Raw genomic sequence first — 19,191 nt, 5'->3', positions numbered from 1 at the left:
GCCCTGAGACCAGTTTTTCTATTTGTTGGTAACTCATATAAGATGTTTGGAAATTTAACCCATCATCAAAGTAATACTCATCTCTCATTGTGCCATTTAGTAATGCCTAAAAATACACACCTAAGAATTCAAGGCATAATTTTTATGAAGTTCTTTTAAAATTTGTTTTTGGGAAATGTTATAGTGACCACTGAAATGCTTAGAGTGTTTCATATTTCTATTATAATTGTTTTGATAGAGATGATATTTATGGTTTCATAATTTTTTATATACCTTGATGTGGCAACAGAAATAGAGGTCTATAATATTTTTTATATTTTATTTCTGAGACAGCATCTCTCTCTGTCTCCCAGGCTACAATGCAGTGGTGTAAGCAGAGCTCACTGCAGCCTCAAACTCTCAGTCTCAAGTGATCCTGCCACCTCAGCCTCCTGAGTAGCTGAGACTACAGGTGCACACCAGCACATCCAGCTGATTTTTTCCATTTTGGTTTTTGTAGAGAACAGGTCTCATTATGATGCCCAGGCTTCTCAAACTTCTGACCAATGCTCCCACCTTGGCCTCTCAAAGTGTAGGGATTACAAGCATGAGCTATTGCACCCTGCCAAAGTCTATCATATTATTTCACTGACTTCTCAACCTCCCTTTTCATATCCCGATCAATGTCTAACATCGTTAAAATTCACCAATTTAAAGTATACAATTCAGGCTGGGTGCAGTGGCTGATGGTTGTAATCCCAGAACTCTGGGAGGCTAAGCAAGGCCAGCAGATCACCTTAGGTCATGAGTTCAACATCAGCTTGGCCAACATAGTGAAACTTGTCTCTACTGAAAATACAAAAATGAGCCAGGCGTGGTGGTGTATGCCTCTAATCCCAGCTACTGTGGAGGCTAAGGCAGGAGAATCACTTGAACATGGGAGGCAGAGGTTGCAGTGAACCAAGATTGTGCCGTTGCACTCCAGCCTGGGTGAGAGAGTGAGACTCAAAAAACTTATATACAATTCAATAGTTTTTAGTATTTTCATAGAGTTGTACAACCATCAAAACAATCTAATTTTGGAACATTTTTGTCACTCCAAAAAAAAAAAAACCACTTTACTTATTAGCAATCACTTCCCATTTCTTCCCTTTCCTTAGCCTGTGGCAACCACTTACCTATTTTATGTCTATACAGGTTTGCCTATTTTGCATATTTTATATAAATGAAATCAAACAATATGACTGGCTTCTTTCATTTAGCAGAACATTTTAAAGGTTCATCCGTGTTGTAGTAGGTACTAGAATTTCCTTCCTTTTTATGCCTTAATGATATTCCATTGTATGTATGTTACATTTTATTTATTTCTTCATCTGTTGACAGACATTTGGGTCATCTCCACTTTTTGGCTATTATGAATAATGCTGCTCTGATTATTTAGATACACATTCTTGCACAGATATATATTTTCATTTCTCTTAGGTTGACAAGAGTGAAGCTGCTGAGTCATATAACTCCATGTTTAACCTTTTGAAGAACTACTACTCTTTTCCAAAGCAACTGTACCATTTTACATTCCCACTTGCAACATATGAGGGTTTCTATTTCTCTACATCCTGAAACATTTTATTTTGAATGAATAGTAAATGTTTATATACCTGGACTGAAGAGTACTATTGCCTTCAGGTAGGCATATTCATATCCATCAATGCAGAGTTTAACCATGCTGTTACAAAACTCCTGTAGTCGGAAGATGTGGTCCATCAACAATTTTCTTCTTTCTGTTGACATTTTATCTTTAATTAAAAATAAACAAATGCTTATAATTTTTGTCTAAAATGAACAACTACTTTCATCCAATATATTTCCCTCAGGAATTGTGAAAAATTTTCTAATTCTTAATTTTTTTTTGAGACAGGGTTTTACTCCTGTTGTCCAGGCTGGAGTGCAGTGGGGCGATCTTGGCTCACTGCAACCTCCGCCTCCTGGACTCAAGCAATTCTCCTGCCTCAGCTTTCCAAGTAGCTCGGGCTAGAGGTGCATGCTTCTGTGCCCGGCTAATTTTTGTATTTTTCATAAAGATGGGCTTTCACCATGTTGCCCAGGCTAGTCTTGAACTCCTGGGCTCAAGTGATTAGCCTACCTATACTTCCCAAAGTGTTGTGGATTACAGGCATGAGTCACTGTGCCTGGCCTTCCTCTCATGAATTTTAAGCTCTGAGTATAACCAATGTAGAAATGTTTAAAATTCAGTATTTCTACAATTATAGCTAAAACTAATCATCTTAAGATACTGTTCATTCAACAACAACAAGCTGTTAGTATATAATCTGTATAAAAATTCTAAGTAGAAAGGTTTATATTTCTTTTTTTTTTTTTTTTTTTTTTGAGACAAGAGTCTCGCTCTGTCGCCCAAGGCTGGAGTGCATTGGGCGATCCTGACTCACTGCAACCTCCACCTCCTGGGTTCAAACAATTCTCCCACCTCAGCCTCCCGAATAGCAGGGACTACAGGTGCACATCACCATGCATGGCGAAATTTTGTATTTTTAGTAGAGTCAAGGTTTCCCCATGTTGGCCAGGCTGGTCTTGAACTCCTGACCTAGTGATCTGCCTGCTTCAGCCTCCCAAATTGTGAGGCACTGCACCCAGCCAGGTTTATATTTCATCTTAATTCTTTTGATGTTGCAAAAGTACTTTTAAAAAATGAATTAGTTTCTCATGGTAATTGCTTTTGGAAAAAAAATTATATATAAAAAATAGATTATTTCAATGTTTATGGTGCCTGACTTGGTTAAAAAAAAAAAAAAAGAAAGAAAACTTTAAACGTAATGGCTCCTTTTTAAAAAAAAAGAAAAAGAAAAAGAAATGGGTCTCAATCTGTTGGCCAGGCTAGGGTGCAGTGGTGCAATCGTAGCTCACTGCAACCTTAAATTCCTGGGCTCAAGTAATCCTCTGCCTAAGTAGCTGGGACTACAGGTATGTGCCACCATGGTCAACTAATCTTTAAAACTTTTTTGTAGAGGTGGGGTACCACTATATTGTCCAGGCTGGTCTCAAACTTCTAGGCTCAAGCAATCTCACCTCAGCCTCCCAAAGTGCTGGGATTATAGGCGTGAGCCACCCCGCCTGGCTGAAATGTTTGCTTTCAAGATACACCTTTGAGAAGATAGAATGTAAAGATAACCATCTAAAACACTGGAAAACTAGAATAAGATTCAAATTTTGGTAAAAGGACTTTATTTAAACTTATATTGGTTGGGAAAAAATGAGCAAAACCATCTACGTGTTTTACTACCAAGACTACTTAATAAAAACAAATACTTAGTAAAAATATTGTTAAGAAGAAAGAAAACTGAAGCAGAATTTTACAATGAAGATTTTAATACTTAAAAGTGTGTTACTGACTTTGGGGAAAAAAAGATTTTAATTTATAGCAGAGGGACATATGTACAACACATCCATTAGTAATTAGTCAACCACAGCTTTCCTGAAGGTAGGCTTTATAACCATTCCAAGCATGTAGGACATGAACCAGGGGGAGGAGTCCGTAAATAAGACGGGAATGTGATGCTGCCTTCTAGTAGATCTATTTTGGATGACATTTTAAGGTGATTACCCCTCTGCTATTAAATATAAGGAAGAAGCAAATGACTTAAAAATTATATAAAACAATAAGAAATAGAATATGCTGGGAACTAAAAGGTAGTCCCCAATTTATAAATTATTCCTGAGCTCAAAAGGCAATTTTCCCCATTTGTTGATGGGGCACCGTTTGGGGTAATCAGAAGCCATTCTATAGTTAAGCATTTATAAGTCAGTGAGTGGTCGTTTCGTGAAATGAATGAGAGCTGCAATTACCTTGGCATCTAGGAAAGGAAAAATAGAATAAAAAGTATTGTTCCTTGACTCTGCAGAACTGTTTAGGTGAGAGAATACATCCTGATGAATTGATACAAAATCAATGTATCTTAGGATTCAAAGGGCTATAATAAAGAAAGGCAGTTTAAAAATTGTTGAGCAGTATATATTTTAAAATATTTGATCACCTCTACTTAAGCTCACCCTGGATTCTTTGATAGTTGCACGAAAATTCACAAGGCCTAGTCTGAAATAGCCTGCCATACTTACGTATACTGTCTTCAATTTTGTTGTACTCTCTTTAAAAAATATTTTTAGATGACCCGTGAATTTATAAAATTGTAAAAATTATCTAAAGAAGAGCTTTGGTACCTAAAACACTAATATAATTATTAGATATCTAACTTTAGTCATAACATTTAATGAAACTCATGCCTCCTACATCCTGGAAAAGGTAATAAGGAAGGTGCTTTTTACCTTGTTGAAGACTATTGTGAAGACAGTTGACAAATGTTGCTAATATAGTTGCTACATTCATCACTTGCCAGCACTGGGCAAGACCAAGAGTAAAAAGTTCATTCCAGTAAGCTTTCACCAGTAATATGCTGTTTTCTTGCCTATTAAAAACAGTAATAAAAGCACAAATCAGATATTATTAAAATAAGTTTTATAAACCTTACACCTAGTCCAAATATTTAAAAATAACACATTACTAAACTAAAATTACTCCAGAAAAGATCTGATCGAGTCTGTGTTTTGTATAGCTGATAACAAAATGAGAAACGAGAAATGCTTAGACATTTAAATAGTAGCTAGCTCATTATCAATCAGCCAGTTTGTAAGAACAATTGCAAGTAATATTTCAAACTAAACAAGTTGGGGCTTTAACTTTACATTTCATAGAAATGGAATAAAAATTGTTCTTAAAATAAAAGCAAACGCATATATTAAAAAAAAAAATGACCGGCCAGGCATGGTGGCTCATGCCTATAATCCCAGCACTTTGGGAGGCCGAGGCGGGTGGATCACGAGGTCAAGAGATCGAGACCATCCTGGTCAACATGGTGAAACCCCATCTCTACTAAAAATACAAAAATTAGCTGGGCATGGTGGCGTGCGCCTGTAGTCCCAGCTACTCAGGAGGCTGAGGCAGGAGAATTGCTTGAACCCAGGAGGTGGAGGTTGTGGTGAGCCTAGATTGTGCCATTGCACTCCAGCCTGGGTAACGAGCGAAACTCTTGTCTCAAAAAAAAAAAAAAAAAAAAAAAAAAAAAAAAAGACCAACAACCACCTTTTCCAAGCTTTCTTTTGCTCTGAATACAGGTAAATACTGTTAAAAAGAAAGGGCAATTCGAATTATTTTATTTTATTTTTTTTGAGACAGAGTCTTGCTCTATCACCCAGGCTGGAGTATAATGGCACAATCTCAGCTCACTGCAACCTCTGCCTCCTGGGTTCAATTTTTGTGCCTCAGCCTCCCGAGTAGCTGGGATTATAGGCATGTACCACCACACACAGCTAATTTTTGAATTTTTAGTAGAGACAGAGTTTCACCATGTTGACCAGGCTGGTCTTGACCTCCTGACCTCAGGTGATCTGCCTGCCTTGGCCTCCCAAAGTGCTCGGATTATAGGCATGAACCACCACTCCCAGCCTCTATAATTATTTTATAGTAGGCAAGCAACCAATTTTAGGAGAAAAATGGTTCACTGAATAAATATGTTTGAGATGAGATATTAGTATCCCTACAGATGAGATACCCAGGATTTTACTATGAATAACAAGAGATTAGAAAGGTCAAAAGTTCTTTCCTGAATTTCTAAGTAAGTAATCTCAGCAGCATAAGAGAGTAGAAAAAGTATTTAACAGGAGTCAAAGCACCATGGTTTAAACCTACTTATCCATTTGAAATTAGGCAAATAAACTTCCCAGGTCTCAGGCTGTCTAACTATATAAAATGCAGAGACACTATATATCCTATATCTTGCTTAGAGTTATTAAGAATTAAAATATAAGAATTAGCCGGGGCTGCGTGCGGTAACTCATGCCTGTAATCCCAGCACTTTGGGAAGCTGAGGCAGACACATCACTTGAGCCCAGGAGATCCAGATCAGTCTGGGGAACATGGCAAAACCCTATGTCTACAAAAAATACAAAAATTAGCTGGGTGTGGAGGTGCACACCTGTAGTGCCAGCTACTTGGGAGGCTGAGGTGGGAGGATCACCTGAGCCTGGGGAAGTCGAGGCTTCAGTGAGCTGTGATCACACCACTGCACTCCACCTTGGGCAACAGAGTCAGACCCTGTGTATTAAAAAAAAAAAAAAAAAAAAAAAAAAAGATTTAGCTGGGTGCTGTGGCACATGCCTGTAGTCCCAGCTACTCAGGAGGGTTAAGGTAGGAGGATTGCTTGAGGCCACGAGTTTGATGGGGTAGTGCACCATGATTGCATCTGTGAAGAAGCACTGCACTCCAGCCTCTAACCTGGCGCAATACCCTGTCTCAAAAAAGAAAAAAAAATTGAGAAAGTATATGCCAGGTACTGGAGAAATAGCAATTAAGTCGATTAAGTTTGCCTTCATGAAAAAGAGGGGAAAATACAAACATATAATTTTTAATATTTTATATAAATTACACACATATATGAATATATATACATTAAGTTAGTTTTAGGTAATATAAATTCTACATTACTATAAAGTATGTATATTAGAAAATGGGAAGGTTCAGGTAAGGGTAGTTAGAGAAGGCATTTCTGAGGTTTGTGACATTTGAGTGGAGAAAGATGGTAGAAAATTAAAAAAAAAAAAAAAACCAAAAACCAGAAAGGTCTAGGGGAATAGTATCCCAAGGAAAACAAGGGCAAATGTGCTAAGGTGAGAACAGACATACAATAGGTATTCAAAAAAAAACTGTTGAGTGAATTACTAAATCCTATCCTATCATCTTGGAGAGATTTAAGTTGTTAAGAACATCTTGATAGCAAATATGTCCATCCCGATAGCAAATATGTCCAACCTGATGAATGGTACTTACATATTTTTTCTTAATAAATAAAGCTTTAAATCCTAATTTTAACAGTGTGTTTAACAGAAATCATTTGTTAAGAGTCACAGCCTTATTTATGACATTACATTTTATTACATAATTGAACATATTTGAAACAAATGCTAATACTGTCCGTTTAGTCACAGCAAGTTTTTTCTGAGAAGTATTAATGTGAAATTTTAATTCCAGGCTGATCTCTTTTCCGTTCAGTATCTGAGAAGGATTACTTGCCACAAGAAACTGTCTATCATTTAACAGTAAAGTTTAAATGCAAAGAAAACCAGTATTTTACCATCTCTATATAGAAAATCGTTAAAAATATCAATCTTAGTTAAACAAAATCAAAGGAAATAAAAATAAGGAATACTATTTTCATTAAAGATGGATAAAAATCCAAAATTGAAGAGGTGAGGAAATAAGCATTCATTCTCATCACTGCTGACATGAGCATAAACTGGATCAACATCTTTTCAGAGAACAATTTGGTAGTAGTCATCAAAAATTAAACTGTACACTTTCTTAGACCCAGCAATTTCTCCTCTAAGAAACTATTTTATAGAAATACAGTCATGCATAGCACAACATTTTGGTCAACAATGTACTGCATATACAATGGTGGTCCCATAAGATTATAATACAATATTTTTATGGAAACTTCTCTATATTTAGATACACAAATATTTTCTATTGTGTTACCACTGCCTATGTTATTCAGTACAGTAACATGCTATACAGATTTGTAATCTAGGAGCACTAGACTATAGCATATAGCCTAGATGTGTAGTAGGCTTGTGTAAGTACACTCTATGATGTTCACAATGACAAAATTGCCTAATGATGCATTTCTCAGAATATATAGCCGTTAAATGAGCAACGCATGCCTATACTAAGAAGACGATATACTAACAAAAGTGGGCAAAAATACATATACAATGCCACAAAATGCACACTGTAGCACTGTATATAGTAACAAAGAAAAATGGCAACAACCCAAATGTCTACTAATAAGGAATAAGTGCATAAAATGGAATACTATAATAGAAGCCATAAGGACAAATGGGGTAAATTTACATGTACCAACGCAGGAAGAAGTCTGAGTGTAAAAAGCAAGGCAAAGGGCCGGGCGCGGTGGCTCACGCCTATAATCCCAGCACTTTGGGAGGCCGAGGCGGGTGGATCACGATGTCAAGAGATCAAGACCATCCTGGTCAACAAGGTGAAACCCCGTCTCTACTAAGAAATACAAAAATTAGCTGGGCATGGTGGTGCACGCCTGTAGTCCCAGCTACTCAGGAGGCTGAGGCAGGAGAATTGCTTGAACCGAGGAGGCGGAGGTTGCGGTGAGCCGAGATAGCGCCATTGCACTCCAGCCTGGGTAAAAAGATCGAAACTCCATCTCAAAAAAAAAAAAAAAAAAAGCAAGGCAAAGAATAGGATGTGTAAATGTGTGTACATATTTGTCTAATAAATATCTCAAGGAAAAATTCGAGTAGAACACAAAAGTGTTAACAGTAGGGTTAGTTACCTTTGGTGAGTGAGGTTTTACTTTATAGTCCTATACTTCAATATTACTTTAAACGTTTAAAAAAAAAAGTTAAAAGCTAACATGAAGGAAATTAGAGTAAATTCAGTTTTCACTTTTAACCTCTGATTCTGATTTTTTTTTTTGAGACTGTCTCTCAACTCTGTCGCCCAGGATGGAGTGCAGTGGCACGATCTCAGCTCACTGTAACCTCCACCTCCAGGGTTCAAGCGATTCTTCTGCCTCAGCCTACCAAGTAGCTGGGACTACAGGTGCATGCCACCATGCCTGGCTAACTTTTGTATTTTTAGTAGAGATGGGGTTTCACCATATTGGCCAGGCTGGTCTCAAACTCCTGACTTCGTGATCCACCCTTGTGATCCATCTCCTAGATTCAAGTGATTCTCCTGCCTCAGCCTCCCAAAGTGCTGGGATTACAAGTGTGACCCACTGTGCCTGGCCTGATTCTGAAGTTTTAAGGAGGAAAACAGCTAACCAAAGTAGTTTACTAGTAAACATAGGAAAGGAAAAAAAATGAAAAAAAATCAGAGCAGGCCTGTGCTATGCATCTTGCAGTAAGAAAATACCTTGGCACTGTTGGAGAAGCTCAGAAAAAAGGAGTATAAGTGCAAAGGATAAGAATACCATAACTATTTCTAAGGAAAAAAGACACAAGTGGCAGATGAGAAACAGCCGACCAGAATATTGTGTTTCCAAAAGAAAAGTGAAAGGACTGTAGAAACCAACTACAGAAAGATATCTATTTACATTTATCCAAACCCCCAAACCAAACATCCTTATGGTATAGCTATGTTTTTAAAAAGTTCAATTACATTAGGAAAGAAAAACAGCAAGGCCATTCTAAAAAGGTAGTCTTCAAGAGAATGAAGAAAAATGACCTTTTATTATCTACTTTGCAGCAGGCAATGGCTTAGATACATTTACTTTCATTATCTCACCTATGTGGTGTAGTTCATAATCAAGTGTTTCTGCTCCTAATTTACAGACACTGAGCCTCATTTAATTTAGGTTACTTGGTCCAAAGACATAAAAGCCAGCAGATGCATCACAAAACAGAATTTGAACATTTATGCTCCTTTATACCTCATTACACAATTTAGCAAGTAAAATGCTAAAGTCAAATTTCTTAGTATAGACTCCTCCATTTAAGGTTAATATTTTGGGATGGTAAGGGCATGTTTGCTACCAGTTTTTCCTGTAAGGAAAAGAAAACAAATGACTATTGTAGTTTACGTTCAAAACATCTTTCCTTTAAGAAGCAAAAAGAGCTCAGTGGAGACTGTAGTTCAGATTATCAATTAAGCATTCAAAAAGCAACACAAGTATTGATGTTAAAAAAGAAAAAGGCCAGATATGATGGCTCATGCCTGTGATCCCAGTACTGTGGGAGGTTGAGTTGGGAGAATCACCTGAGGCAAGGAGTTCAAGATCAGCCTGGACAACATAGTGAGACCTCTATCTCTATTTTTTAAAAAAGCATTAACTTGCTAAACACTAAATGTGTTAATTTCTTTTACAAATAGGTACAGGTATTTTTCTCTAACTACTGTACTATTTTGTGGGTTTGCTTTTTTTTTGGAGGCGGAGTCTCACTCTGTCACTCAGGCTGGAGTGCAGTGGCAAGATCTCAGCTCACTACAACCTCCATCTCCTGGAATCAAGTGATTCTCCTGCCTCAGCCTCCTGAGTAGCTGGGATTACAGGTGCCTGCCACCATGCCCAGCTAATTTTGTAAATTTTAGTAGAGACAGGTTTCACCATGTTGGCCAGGCTGGTCTTGAACTCAAGTGATCCACCTGCCTTGGCCTCCCAAAGTGCTGAGATTACAAGCATGAGCCACCATACTCGGCCTGTATTGTTAACGTTCATTAAAATATGTACATAGGACTCACAATTAGAGATTATATAATTGTTTATACTATTTATTTTCATAAAGGAATATTAACTTTTGAGCCACCCATATCTGATGATACTGAAGGCACCAGCTTCAGGGAAAAATATCAATGATATGGCAATGAACCCATAAATTTCCAGGTTTCAAAACCACAAAGTTCCAGGAAACATTATATTATGTTTCAGTAGTAATTTAAAAGATTCAGCTTTCTGGCTTAGCATTTAATGGAAAGCTATTGCTTACATTATTCAATAAATAAAATCTCCTGGGGTAAATGGTGGTAGCTTGGAGCTTTTAGTTATATCATAAGAATCTAGGTAGAGATGACTGCTACCACACTTATTCCAGGCAAATCATGCCAAGTTCTCTCCACTACCCCGCGATGGAATCATACCACTACTCATCTAGTTACTTAACCTAAATTATGCAGGGAGAACTTAAAACCAACAACTGAATTCCTCTAAATACTGAAACTACAAATCTTAAAACAGAAAATCAATACCTTTGTGAAATACAGAAGCCTTGTAAAATATAAACAGTATTAACTGTGTACTGAAAATCAACACCTTTGTAAAATACGGAAGCCTTGTAAAATACAAATGGTACTAACTGTGCACAGTTTAGTAAGATTCTTTAAGTTACTGTTCCCTTCAATTAAAGTTAGTGATCAAAATAATCTTGATTTTAGAAAATGATTAATGTTGCTTATCTGTTTCTCTCTGTAATATTAGGACTTGGTCACCAACTTTTTTTTCTAGTCACCAACTTTTATATTTTGAGATAAAAATATAACCTAATGCCAGTTTCTACTTTTAGAATAGCTTTTATTTACATATAACAGAATTTTTCCATCATTACCACTTAGTCCTTATCCATATGATTAAGTCAACACATAAATAAGATCTACGAATCATCTAGATAGGGATAAAAAAATAAGAGTCTGCATAATGGCCTTGATTGCTAGATCAAGTTATTCTAATTAAAAAGAATCTTGTGGTTGTTACATCGAAACTGAGTCTCAATACAGATCACAGGAAAATGTGGCTACCACTATAAAAATCACTTATTTTATAAATGGAAACCTCCTGCGGCCTTATTTTTGGTTTCTTCAACATCTGCATTATTTCCATAGGATAATTATACTTAATTTAATAGAAGTACTCAAGATCAGTGGTGTTGTAAATAATTCCAGGAGTTCAAACCACTCCCCAAAATTCCTTTTGTCATTTTACTATAATAACTGATAGCTTATTATGAAAAATATCAGCAGGTTACTTTTTAGACATATGAATGTGAGTTACAAGTTGAGTGAAATACACTTAATGTTTTAAGATTAAATCAATTGCTGGCCAGGCGCAGTGGCTCACACCTATAATACCAGCACTCTGGGAGGCCAAAGTGGGCAGAACAGTTGAGGCCAGGAGTTCGAGACCTGCCTAACCAACATGGAGAAACCCTGTCTCTACTAAAAATACAGTATTTTTACAGGGGTGGTAGTGCACAACTGTAGTTCCAGCTATTCAGGAGGTTGAGGCATGAGAATTGCTTGAACCTGGAAGGTGGAGGTCGCAGTGAGCCAAGATCACACTACTGCACTCCAGCCTGGGAAAGAGCAAGACTCTGTCCAACTAAATAAATAAATAAAATTAATCAATTGCCAATATGCAAATTTATTCTATTTTCTTTCTACAAACAAACAAACAAACAAACATACTGGAGGTTGGGTGAGGTGTTGCACGCCTGTATGGAAGGCTAAAGCAGGAGGATCGCTTGAGCCCAGGAGTTCAAGATCAGTCTCAATGACAGATGGAGAACTCATCTCTTAAAAAAAAAAACCCCACAAAACAACTAGAGAAATTCTGAAAGTTGAATGTTAAAAAAGGACTAACAATCATTTTAAAGGTTAACCATTCTAGAAAATCAGGCTTTTAGTCTATGTAACTATAACATTTGAGTACATTATTTAATGCATGGTATATCTAATACTGATTAATAAACCAAATTATAATGTTAAATATGCCTTTATTCAATTCTCTGTATGCCTTTTATAATCATGTTCGCATGTTTCTTAGTTATATTCAAAATAGTCTCTATGGATAAGGTGTGGGCAATTACTATTCCCATTTGGCAAATGGAAGAACAGGTAGGTATACAGGATGTGAAAGTGAATTGTTTATAATATCATACTGGTGAGTAGGGTCCTGGAGTTGAATTAAAACTTTCTAATTTTGAATAAAAACTTCCTAGCCATGGGCTTAACTTTTTCCATTGTTTTGCCTTTACACACACCAGTTACTTTAAAACAATTTAAATACATTTGGCAAACTTAGGTAAGTCCTTAGTTTCTTATAGTAGGCCATTTTCTATCTCATCTGATTACTTCAGAACAGAATATAGATACACTTTTTAAGAGATAGGGTCTAGCTCCGCCCCAGGCTGGACTACAGTCATGTGATCATGGCTTAGTGCAGCCTCGAACTCCTAGGCTCAAGTGATTGGCCCCCACTTAGCCTCTAGAGTAGCTGGGACTACTTGTGCATCACCATGCCCAGCTAATTAAAACTTTTTTTTTTTTTTTTGTAGAGACAGGGTCTCATTCTGTTGTCCAGGCTGGTCTTAAACTCCTGGCCTCAAGTCATCCTCCTGCCTTGACCTCCCAAAATGCTGGGATTACAGGCATTAGTTACCATGCTCAGCCTCAGATGTACTCTTCAGTGGTAAGACTAACCCTCTAAATCACAGTAGTGGTACTATAGGGGTTTACATTTTTTTTCTTTTTTTTGAGCCACATGATTGGAAAACAATTATCTTTACTTTTAACATAACCACTGTAGGCAAAATTTAGCTCTTTAGTAATATGCCTGGGATGAACACTGAAATAGTAGTGATGAGAGAGAAACATGAACCTAGGGCAGTCTTACAGTCTAGTCTATCTTTGAGCTAATGAAAGATGAGACCTGTTACAAAGGCTAGCCATACTCTATCAATTCCACTGACTATATTCCATCCAAATTCTTAGTCAAACTACAAAATATGGATACTCTTCCACATAGAGAACATGCTAGTTAGCTGCCATGATTTGTTATATGAATGACACAACCTAAAGTTATAATGTTATACTCTGTTTTCCTTTAATGTGAATCTTCCCAAAATAAAAGTTCTTGTTTAATGTACATGTGTGCTATAAAATCACATTTATATTCAAGACTTCAAAAAACTCACCCTAGAGCCTGGAAAGAAGGAATCGAAAGTGCCCAGTGCATTGATAAGAACAGCAATCTGGAGGCAGACTCCCCAATGTAGTGCACATTCAGGTACTCAGGCATAGGAGAAGGCATGGTGAGCTAGTATGAACAGGGATTTAGGTAAATAATCTTAGGACTGAACGTTCCAATTTATCATTTCTTTGAAAAAGTTGAATGTAAACATAACATATCAAATGACAGCTAATATATTCACAAAAAAAACTAATCTTGAAATAATCCAAGTCACTAGAATTTATAGCTAACAGGGCTTAGAATAAATGAGTAGCCCATAGTTTCTAACAAAGCAATATTCAGACAAGCAGAATCTCAATAAATATCAACCATGATATTACCTGTTTATGTTACTTCCTGTCTTGGTCTAATAATATGTTTCTTTGCCTTCCCTCTCTCCATTAACAACAGCACACAACAAATTCAGTTTAAAAAGAAATCCTGTCCAATAAATGTTTCTTTCATTTAGGCTAAGGGTTTAACAAATTCAAATGCTTACAGGCCCAGGAGAGTACAGAGTGCAACAGGCTTGCTGGTACCAATTGGGAAGAGCATATTCCCAGACAAAGGACACAGCTGTGAACTGAATTCAGCACAACGAAAACATATGGAATTGAGGGCTCAGCACTGCCAGCTCTTTCAGTTTTTCAAAGAGCACATTCTGTGTGAAATCTCCCTATTTAAAAAACCTGGCAGGCCAGGCGCGGTGGCTCGTGCCTGTAATCCCAGCACTTTGGGAGGCCGAGGTGAGTGGATCACGAGGTCAAGAGATCGAGACCATCCTGGCCAACATGGTGAAACCCTATCTTTACTAAAATACAAAAAGAAAATTAGCTGGGTGTCGTGGCGCACGCCTGTAGTCCCAGCTACTCAGGAGGCTGACGCAGGGGAATCGCTTGAACCAGGGAGGTGGAGCCGAGATCATGCCACTGCACTCCAGCCTGGCAACAGAGCGAGACTCTGTCTCAACAAGAAGCCTGGCACTAAATAAAAAATTTTAAAACTTATTCTAGGGCCGGGCGTGGTGGCTCACACCTGTAATCCCAGCACTTTGGGAGGCTGAGGTGGGTGGATCACGAGGTCAAGAGATCGAGACCATCCTGGTCAACATGGTGAAACCGCATCTCTACTAAAAATACAAAAAATTAGCTGGGCATGGTTGCGCATGCCTGTAATCCCAGCTACTCAGGAGGCTGAGGCAGGAGAATTGCCTGAACCCAGGAGGCGGAGGTTGCAGTGAGCCGAGATCGCGCCATTGCACTCCAGCCTGGGTAACAAGAGAGAAACTCCGTCTTAAAAAAAAACAAAAAACTTATTCTACAGGTATGTCTGTGGACATACTACTAGCAAGTGGTCAGTTTATATTGCTGATCCACCTCTTTAAAATGTTTGACTACTGTTGAAACTTTTTTCTACTTTCTAATTACTGAAATGATTAATAGTGTCAAGTATAGTGAGGGTACAGAAAACCAAGTATACACTACCGAGGGTGGGGTAATCTGGAGAACAATTAGTCTATTATCTACCAAAATTTTTAAAATAAGTACACCCAATAATACCACTTCTAAATCTCTGTTCCAGCAAAATACTTGCAAAATGCACAAAAAAGCATGGGTAAGGATGTCCATTACAGCTCTACATCTAACAATGAAATTAAATGCTGGCAACAACCCAAATTTCTATCACGAGAGAAAAGAATAATCCATGCTATAGAATATATGTGGGCATTAAAATTAGAAAGATAAATTGTGATGTAACTGCATACAAAAAAAAATCTCACAGGCAGCAGCTCTGAAACTGGGTAATGGTCAAAGCAAATAAAAGACAAAAAAGAAAAAAAATCTCACAGACATCCAAGTAGAAAAAAACCATAAAACAGTATGTATTAAAATAGATGACCCAATTTATATTAAAGGATATGTATATATGTATACCTAAAAAGTACAGAAGGAAACATGCCACACAGTTAACAGTGGCTACCTCTGGGGTGGGGTAGGTGGACGTGCCCATATGTATTTTTCTGGGGAATGACTATTATAGCTTTCAGCAGATTCTCAAAGACAACTTTTTTTTTTTTTTTTTTTTGAGAACTAATATTGCTCTGTCACCCACGCTGGAGTGCAGTGGCTCGATCTCAGCTCACTGCAACCTCTGCCTCCTGGGTTCAAGTGATTCTCCTTCCTCAGGCTCCTGAGTAGCTGGGACTACAGGTGTGGGCCACCATGCCTGGCTAATTTTTTTGTATTTTTAGTAGAGACGAGGTCTTACACATTGGCCAGCTTGGTCTCAAACTCCTAACCTCAGGTGATCTGCCCACCATGGCCTCCTAAAATGCTGGAATTACAGGCATGAGCCACCACACCTGTTCCCTCAAAGGTATCTTCTATCTACAAGTCCTGAGGTTTGAAACAACAAAGAAAAGTTCCATAAACATGTAAAAAACAAAAACAAAACCCTGCTTTTGTTCATTATTAGCCACAAATGGTTTACCTATTTATAAATGGTACCAAGTAATAAAACAAAAGGGCAATTAATAGTGGAAATTCTGTAAGTGAAAATAAAATTTTTTATGTATTTAAGAATGTTTGGCTCACATCTGTAAGAATGTTTGGCTCACATCTGTAATTCCAGCACTTTAAGAGGCCAAGGTAAGAGGATTTCTTGAGGCCAGTAGTTTGAGACCAGCCTGGGCAACATAATGAGACCCATTTCTACAAAACAAAACAAAACAAAAAACAACAAAAATTTTAGCCAAGTGTGATGGCTCAGGCCTGTATACCAGCAACTCAGAAGGCTGAGGTGGAAGAGCTGCTTGAACCTAGGATTTTGAGACCAACCTGGGAAACATAGCAAGACCCCATCTCTAAAAATAAAAGAAATTAGCTGGGCATGGTGATGTGCACCTATAGTCCCAGTTACTTAGCAGACTGAAGCAGAAGGATCCCTTGAGCCCAGCAGGTCAAGGTTGCAGTGAGCCAGGACTGTGCCACTCAATTCCAGCCTGGGTGACAGAGCAAGATCGAATCTTAAAAAACAAAATGTATCATATCTTTTCAGGATTACCCAAGGTGAATAAAAAGGAAGTCTGAAAAATCAGGGAAAATACCAAAAATTACTAGTTTTGGGGGAAGGGGCAAGTAAGACACAAAACAACAAAAAAATCCTTTGCAGGGCCAGGTGTGGTGGCTCAGGCCTGTAATTCCAGCACTTTGGGAGGCCAAGGCAGGCAGATCACTTGAGATCAGGAGTTCAAGACCAGCCTGCCAACATGGTGAAACCCCATCTCTACTAAAAATACAAAAAGTTATCCAGGCGTGGTGGTGCATGCCTGTAATCCCAGCTGCTCGGGAGGCTGAGGCATGAGAACAGCTGGAATCTGGGAGGTGGAGCTTGCAGTGAGCCAAGATCATGCCACTGTACTCCAGCCTGGGAGACAGAGCAAGGGAGACAGACCAAGACTCTGTCTAAAAATTAAAAAAACAAAACAACAAAAAAAAACTTTTGCAAAATAGTTTATAATTGCATTTAAATAAAATATTAATACTTGAAATGTGTAAACACTGGATATAAAGGTTTTGATTACACAACAGTGGTGGTAACTGAAAACTTTCTGGCATTTAGTCATAAAATGGAAATAGTTTACAACACATACTAAAGGGACTCATTATTTAAAATACTACACCATATTGGGTTTACAGAGAAAACGTTTGATAATCTGTTTTATATACTTAATAAAACTCTAGTATTTTAAATTAGAAAGCTAATGCTGGCTGAGGAAACAATAGTCCATTTAACAAGTCTTTGAGACCAAAAAGACAAAGATTTCTTCCTATCTTATAGAGAGACTGACCTTCCCCAAAATTCCTGTAGATCTTTAGGTTTATAAAATGAATTATACACATTTTTCAAATTAGAAAAGTTCAATATATTGAACTGAATTTTTTCAGAGTGTTGACAAGAACTAAACCTGATCCATCTATTTTAGAAGTTATTACTTGCCTCTACAATTATCTTTCTAGCAGTTTCTGTATTGAAATCTGCTAACAGCCTGCTCGATACAGTCTTTAAAAAAATCACTGGATAGCTGGGTGCGACGGCTCACGCCTATAATCCCAGCACTTTAGGAGGCCAAGGTGGGCGGATCATTGGAGCTCATGAGTTCGAGACCAGCCTGGGCAACATGATGAAACCTCATTAAACCTATTAAAAAATACAAAAATCAGCTGGGAGTGGTGGTGCATGCCTGTAGTCTCAGCTACTCGGGAGGCTGAGGTAGGAGGATGGCTTGAGTCTGGAAGGCAGAAGTTGCAGTGAGCCGAGATCCTGCCACTGCACTCCAGCCTGGGCTATAGAGCCAGTCTGTCTCAAAAAAAAAAAAAAAAAAAAAAATTCCTTGAAGGCTGAGCACAAGCACAGTGGCTCAGGCCTATAATCCCAGCACTTTGGGAGATCGAGGTGGGAGGTTCATTGCTTGTGGCCAGGAGTTTGAGATCAGCCCAGGCATAGTGAAACCCCAATCTCCACACACATACAAAAAAAATCATTTGAGTTAGAAGATCTGGATTCTACTCCCAATTTTTCATTAATCACTTCCCCTAATTACCAGTATGACTCTAGATTATACATTCATTCAGTAACTATTTACTGAGAGTTCACTGGGAGCAAGTGCTATTATCTCAGTGGAAGAATAAAAAACTGAATGAGCTATAGAAAGGGCTAAGAAAGGCAATGGCATGTGTGAGAAACATGGGCAGCTGGATCAGAACATGGAGGGCCCTAAAAGATCAAATTATAGAGACTGGACTTAATTTTATAACATATGGGCAATGGGAAGCTACTGAAGGCTGATAAGTAGCAAAATGACATAATTTGATTTTTAACAAATGTAACACTGGTACCAGCACACAGGACGAAATGGAAAAGACAGACTGGAAGCAAAGGTATTAGGGTAACAAATCAAGAAAGGAATTTTAAAAGGCCTAAAATATGGTGAAGGAAATGAAGAGGAAGGCAGAAATGCTAGCAACAGAATGGTTACAATTCTGTTATGGAACAAGAGGAGTGAGGCTTAAGGAGAATGATTGCCTCCAAAGTTGCAAACATGGGTGACCAAAAAGACTGATTCTAATATTAAGATATTAAACATTTTAGAAATAAGTATATGCAGTTCCCAAAACCACCTCGCTTCTGTTGCATATACATAATTTTTAACATGGAAATATGATCTACTGTAATTAAGGAGATTTTAAAAATCAAGTGAAGTAAGGTATATGAAATCATACCAAAAATTCTGAAGCTTAATAAAAATCTTTTTTTCCTTCTGACTTGATCAAGTTTTATATGTGTATATATATATTTATTTATTTATTTTTGGGATGGAGTCTCTCACTGTCACCCAGGCTGTAGTGCAGTGGCACAATCTTGGCTCACCGCGATCTCTGCCCTCTGGGTTCAAGCACTTCTCCTGCCTCAGCCCAGGAGGCTGAGTAGCTGGGACTACACACATGCGCCACCATACCCTGCTAATTTTTTTGTATTTTTAGTAGAGACAGGGTTTCACCATATTGTCAAGGATGGTCTCGATCTCCTGACCTTGTGATTCGCCCATCTC

The 19,191-nt window shown here is 37.8% G+C and overlaps 1 protein-coding gene across 12 annotated transcripts in view; it reads right to left on the bottom strand.

Moving 5' to 3' along the window:
- NR2C1 (nuclear receptor subfamily 2 group C member 1) overlaps positions 1-19,191 on the bottom strand; it is a 54,030-nt gene that overhangs the window by 8,579 nt on the left and 26,260 nt on the right. For 9 of the 12 annotated variants that reach the window (XR_010342941.1, XR_010342938.1, XR_010342939.1 and 6 more), the window contains 3 exons: positions 13,546-13,667; positions 4,318-4,457; positions 1,638-1,775 (listed from right to left, as the gene is read on the bottom strand). Coding sequence is in view for 8 of the 12 variants with exons in the window: in XM_064376874.1 (XP_064232944.1) it covers positions 1,638-1,775; positions 4,318-4,457; positions 13,546-13,667 (400 nt within the window). In the remaining 4 variants the exon portion in view is untranslated. Of the gene's footprint in view, positions 1-1,637; positions 1,776-4,317; positions 4,458-8,960; positions 9,625-13,545; positions 13,668-15,754; positions 16,292-19,191 lie in introns of those variants that run through there. The other 3 variants (XM_064376877.1, XM_064376879.1, XM_064376876.1) reach the window with 3 other exon arrangements.

This window comes from Aotus nancymaae, unplaced genomic scaffold (assembly GCF_030222135.1).
Source record: "Aotus nancymaae isolate 86718 unplaced genomic scaffold, 86718_ANA_hifiasm-v0.15.2.pri h1tg000016l, whole genome shotgun sequence".
NCBI classification, from domain to species: Eukaryota; Metazoa; Chordata; class Mammalia; order Primates; family Aotidae; genus Aotus; species Aotus nancymaae.
This window is presented reverse-complemented; position numbering and strand designations above follow the sequence as displayed.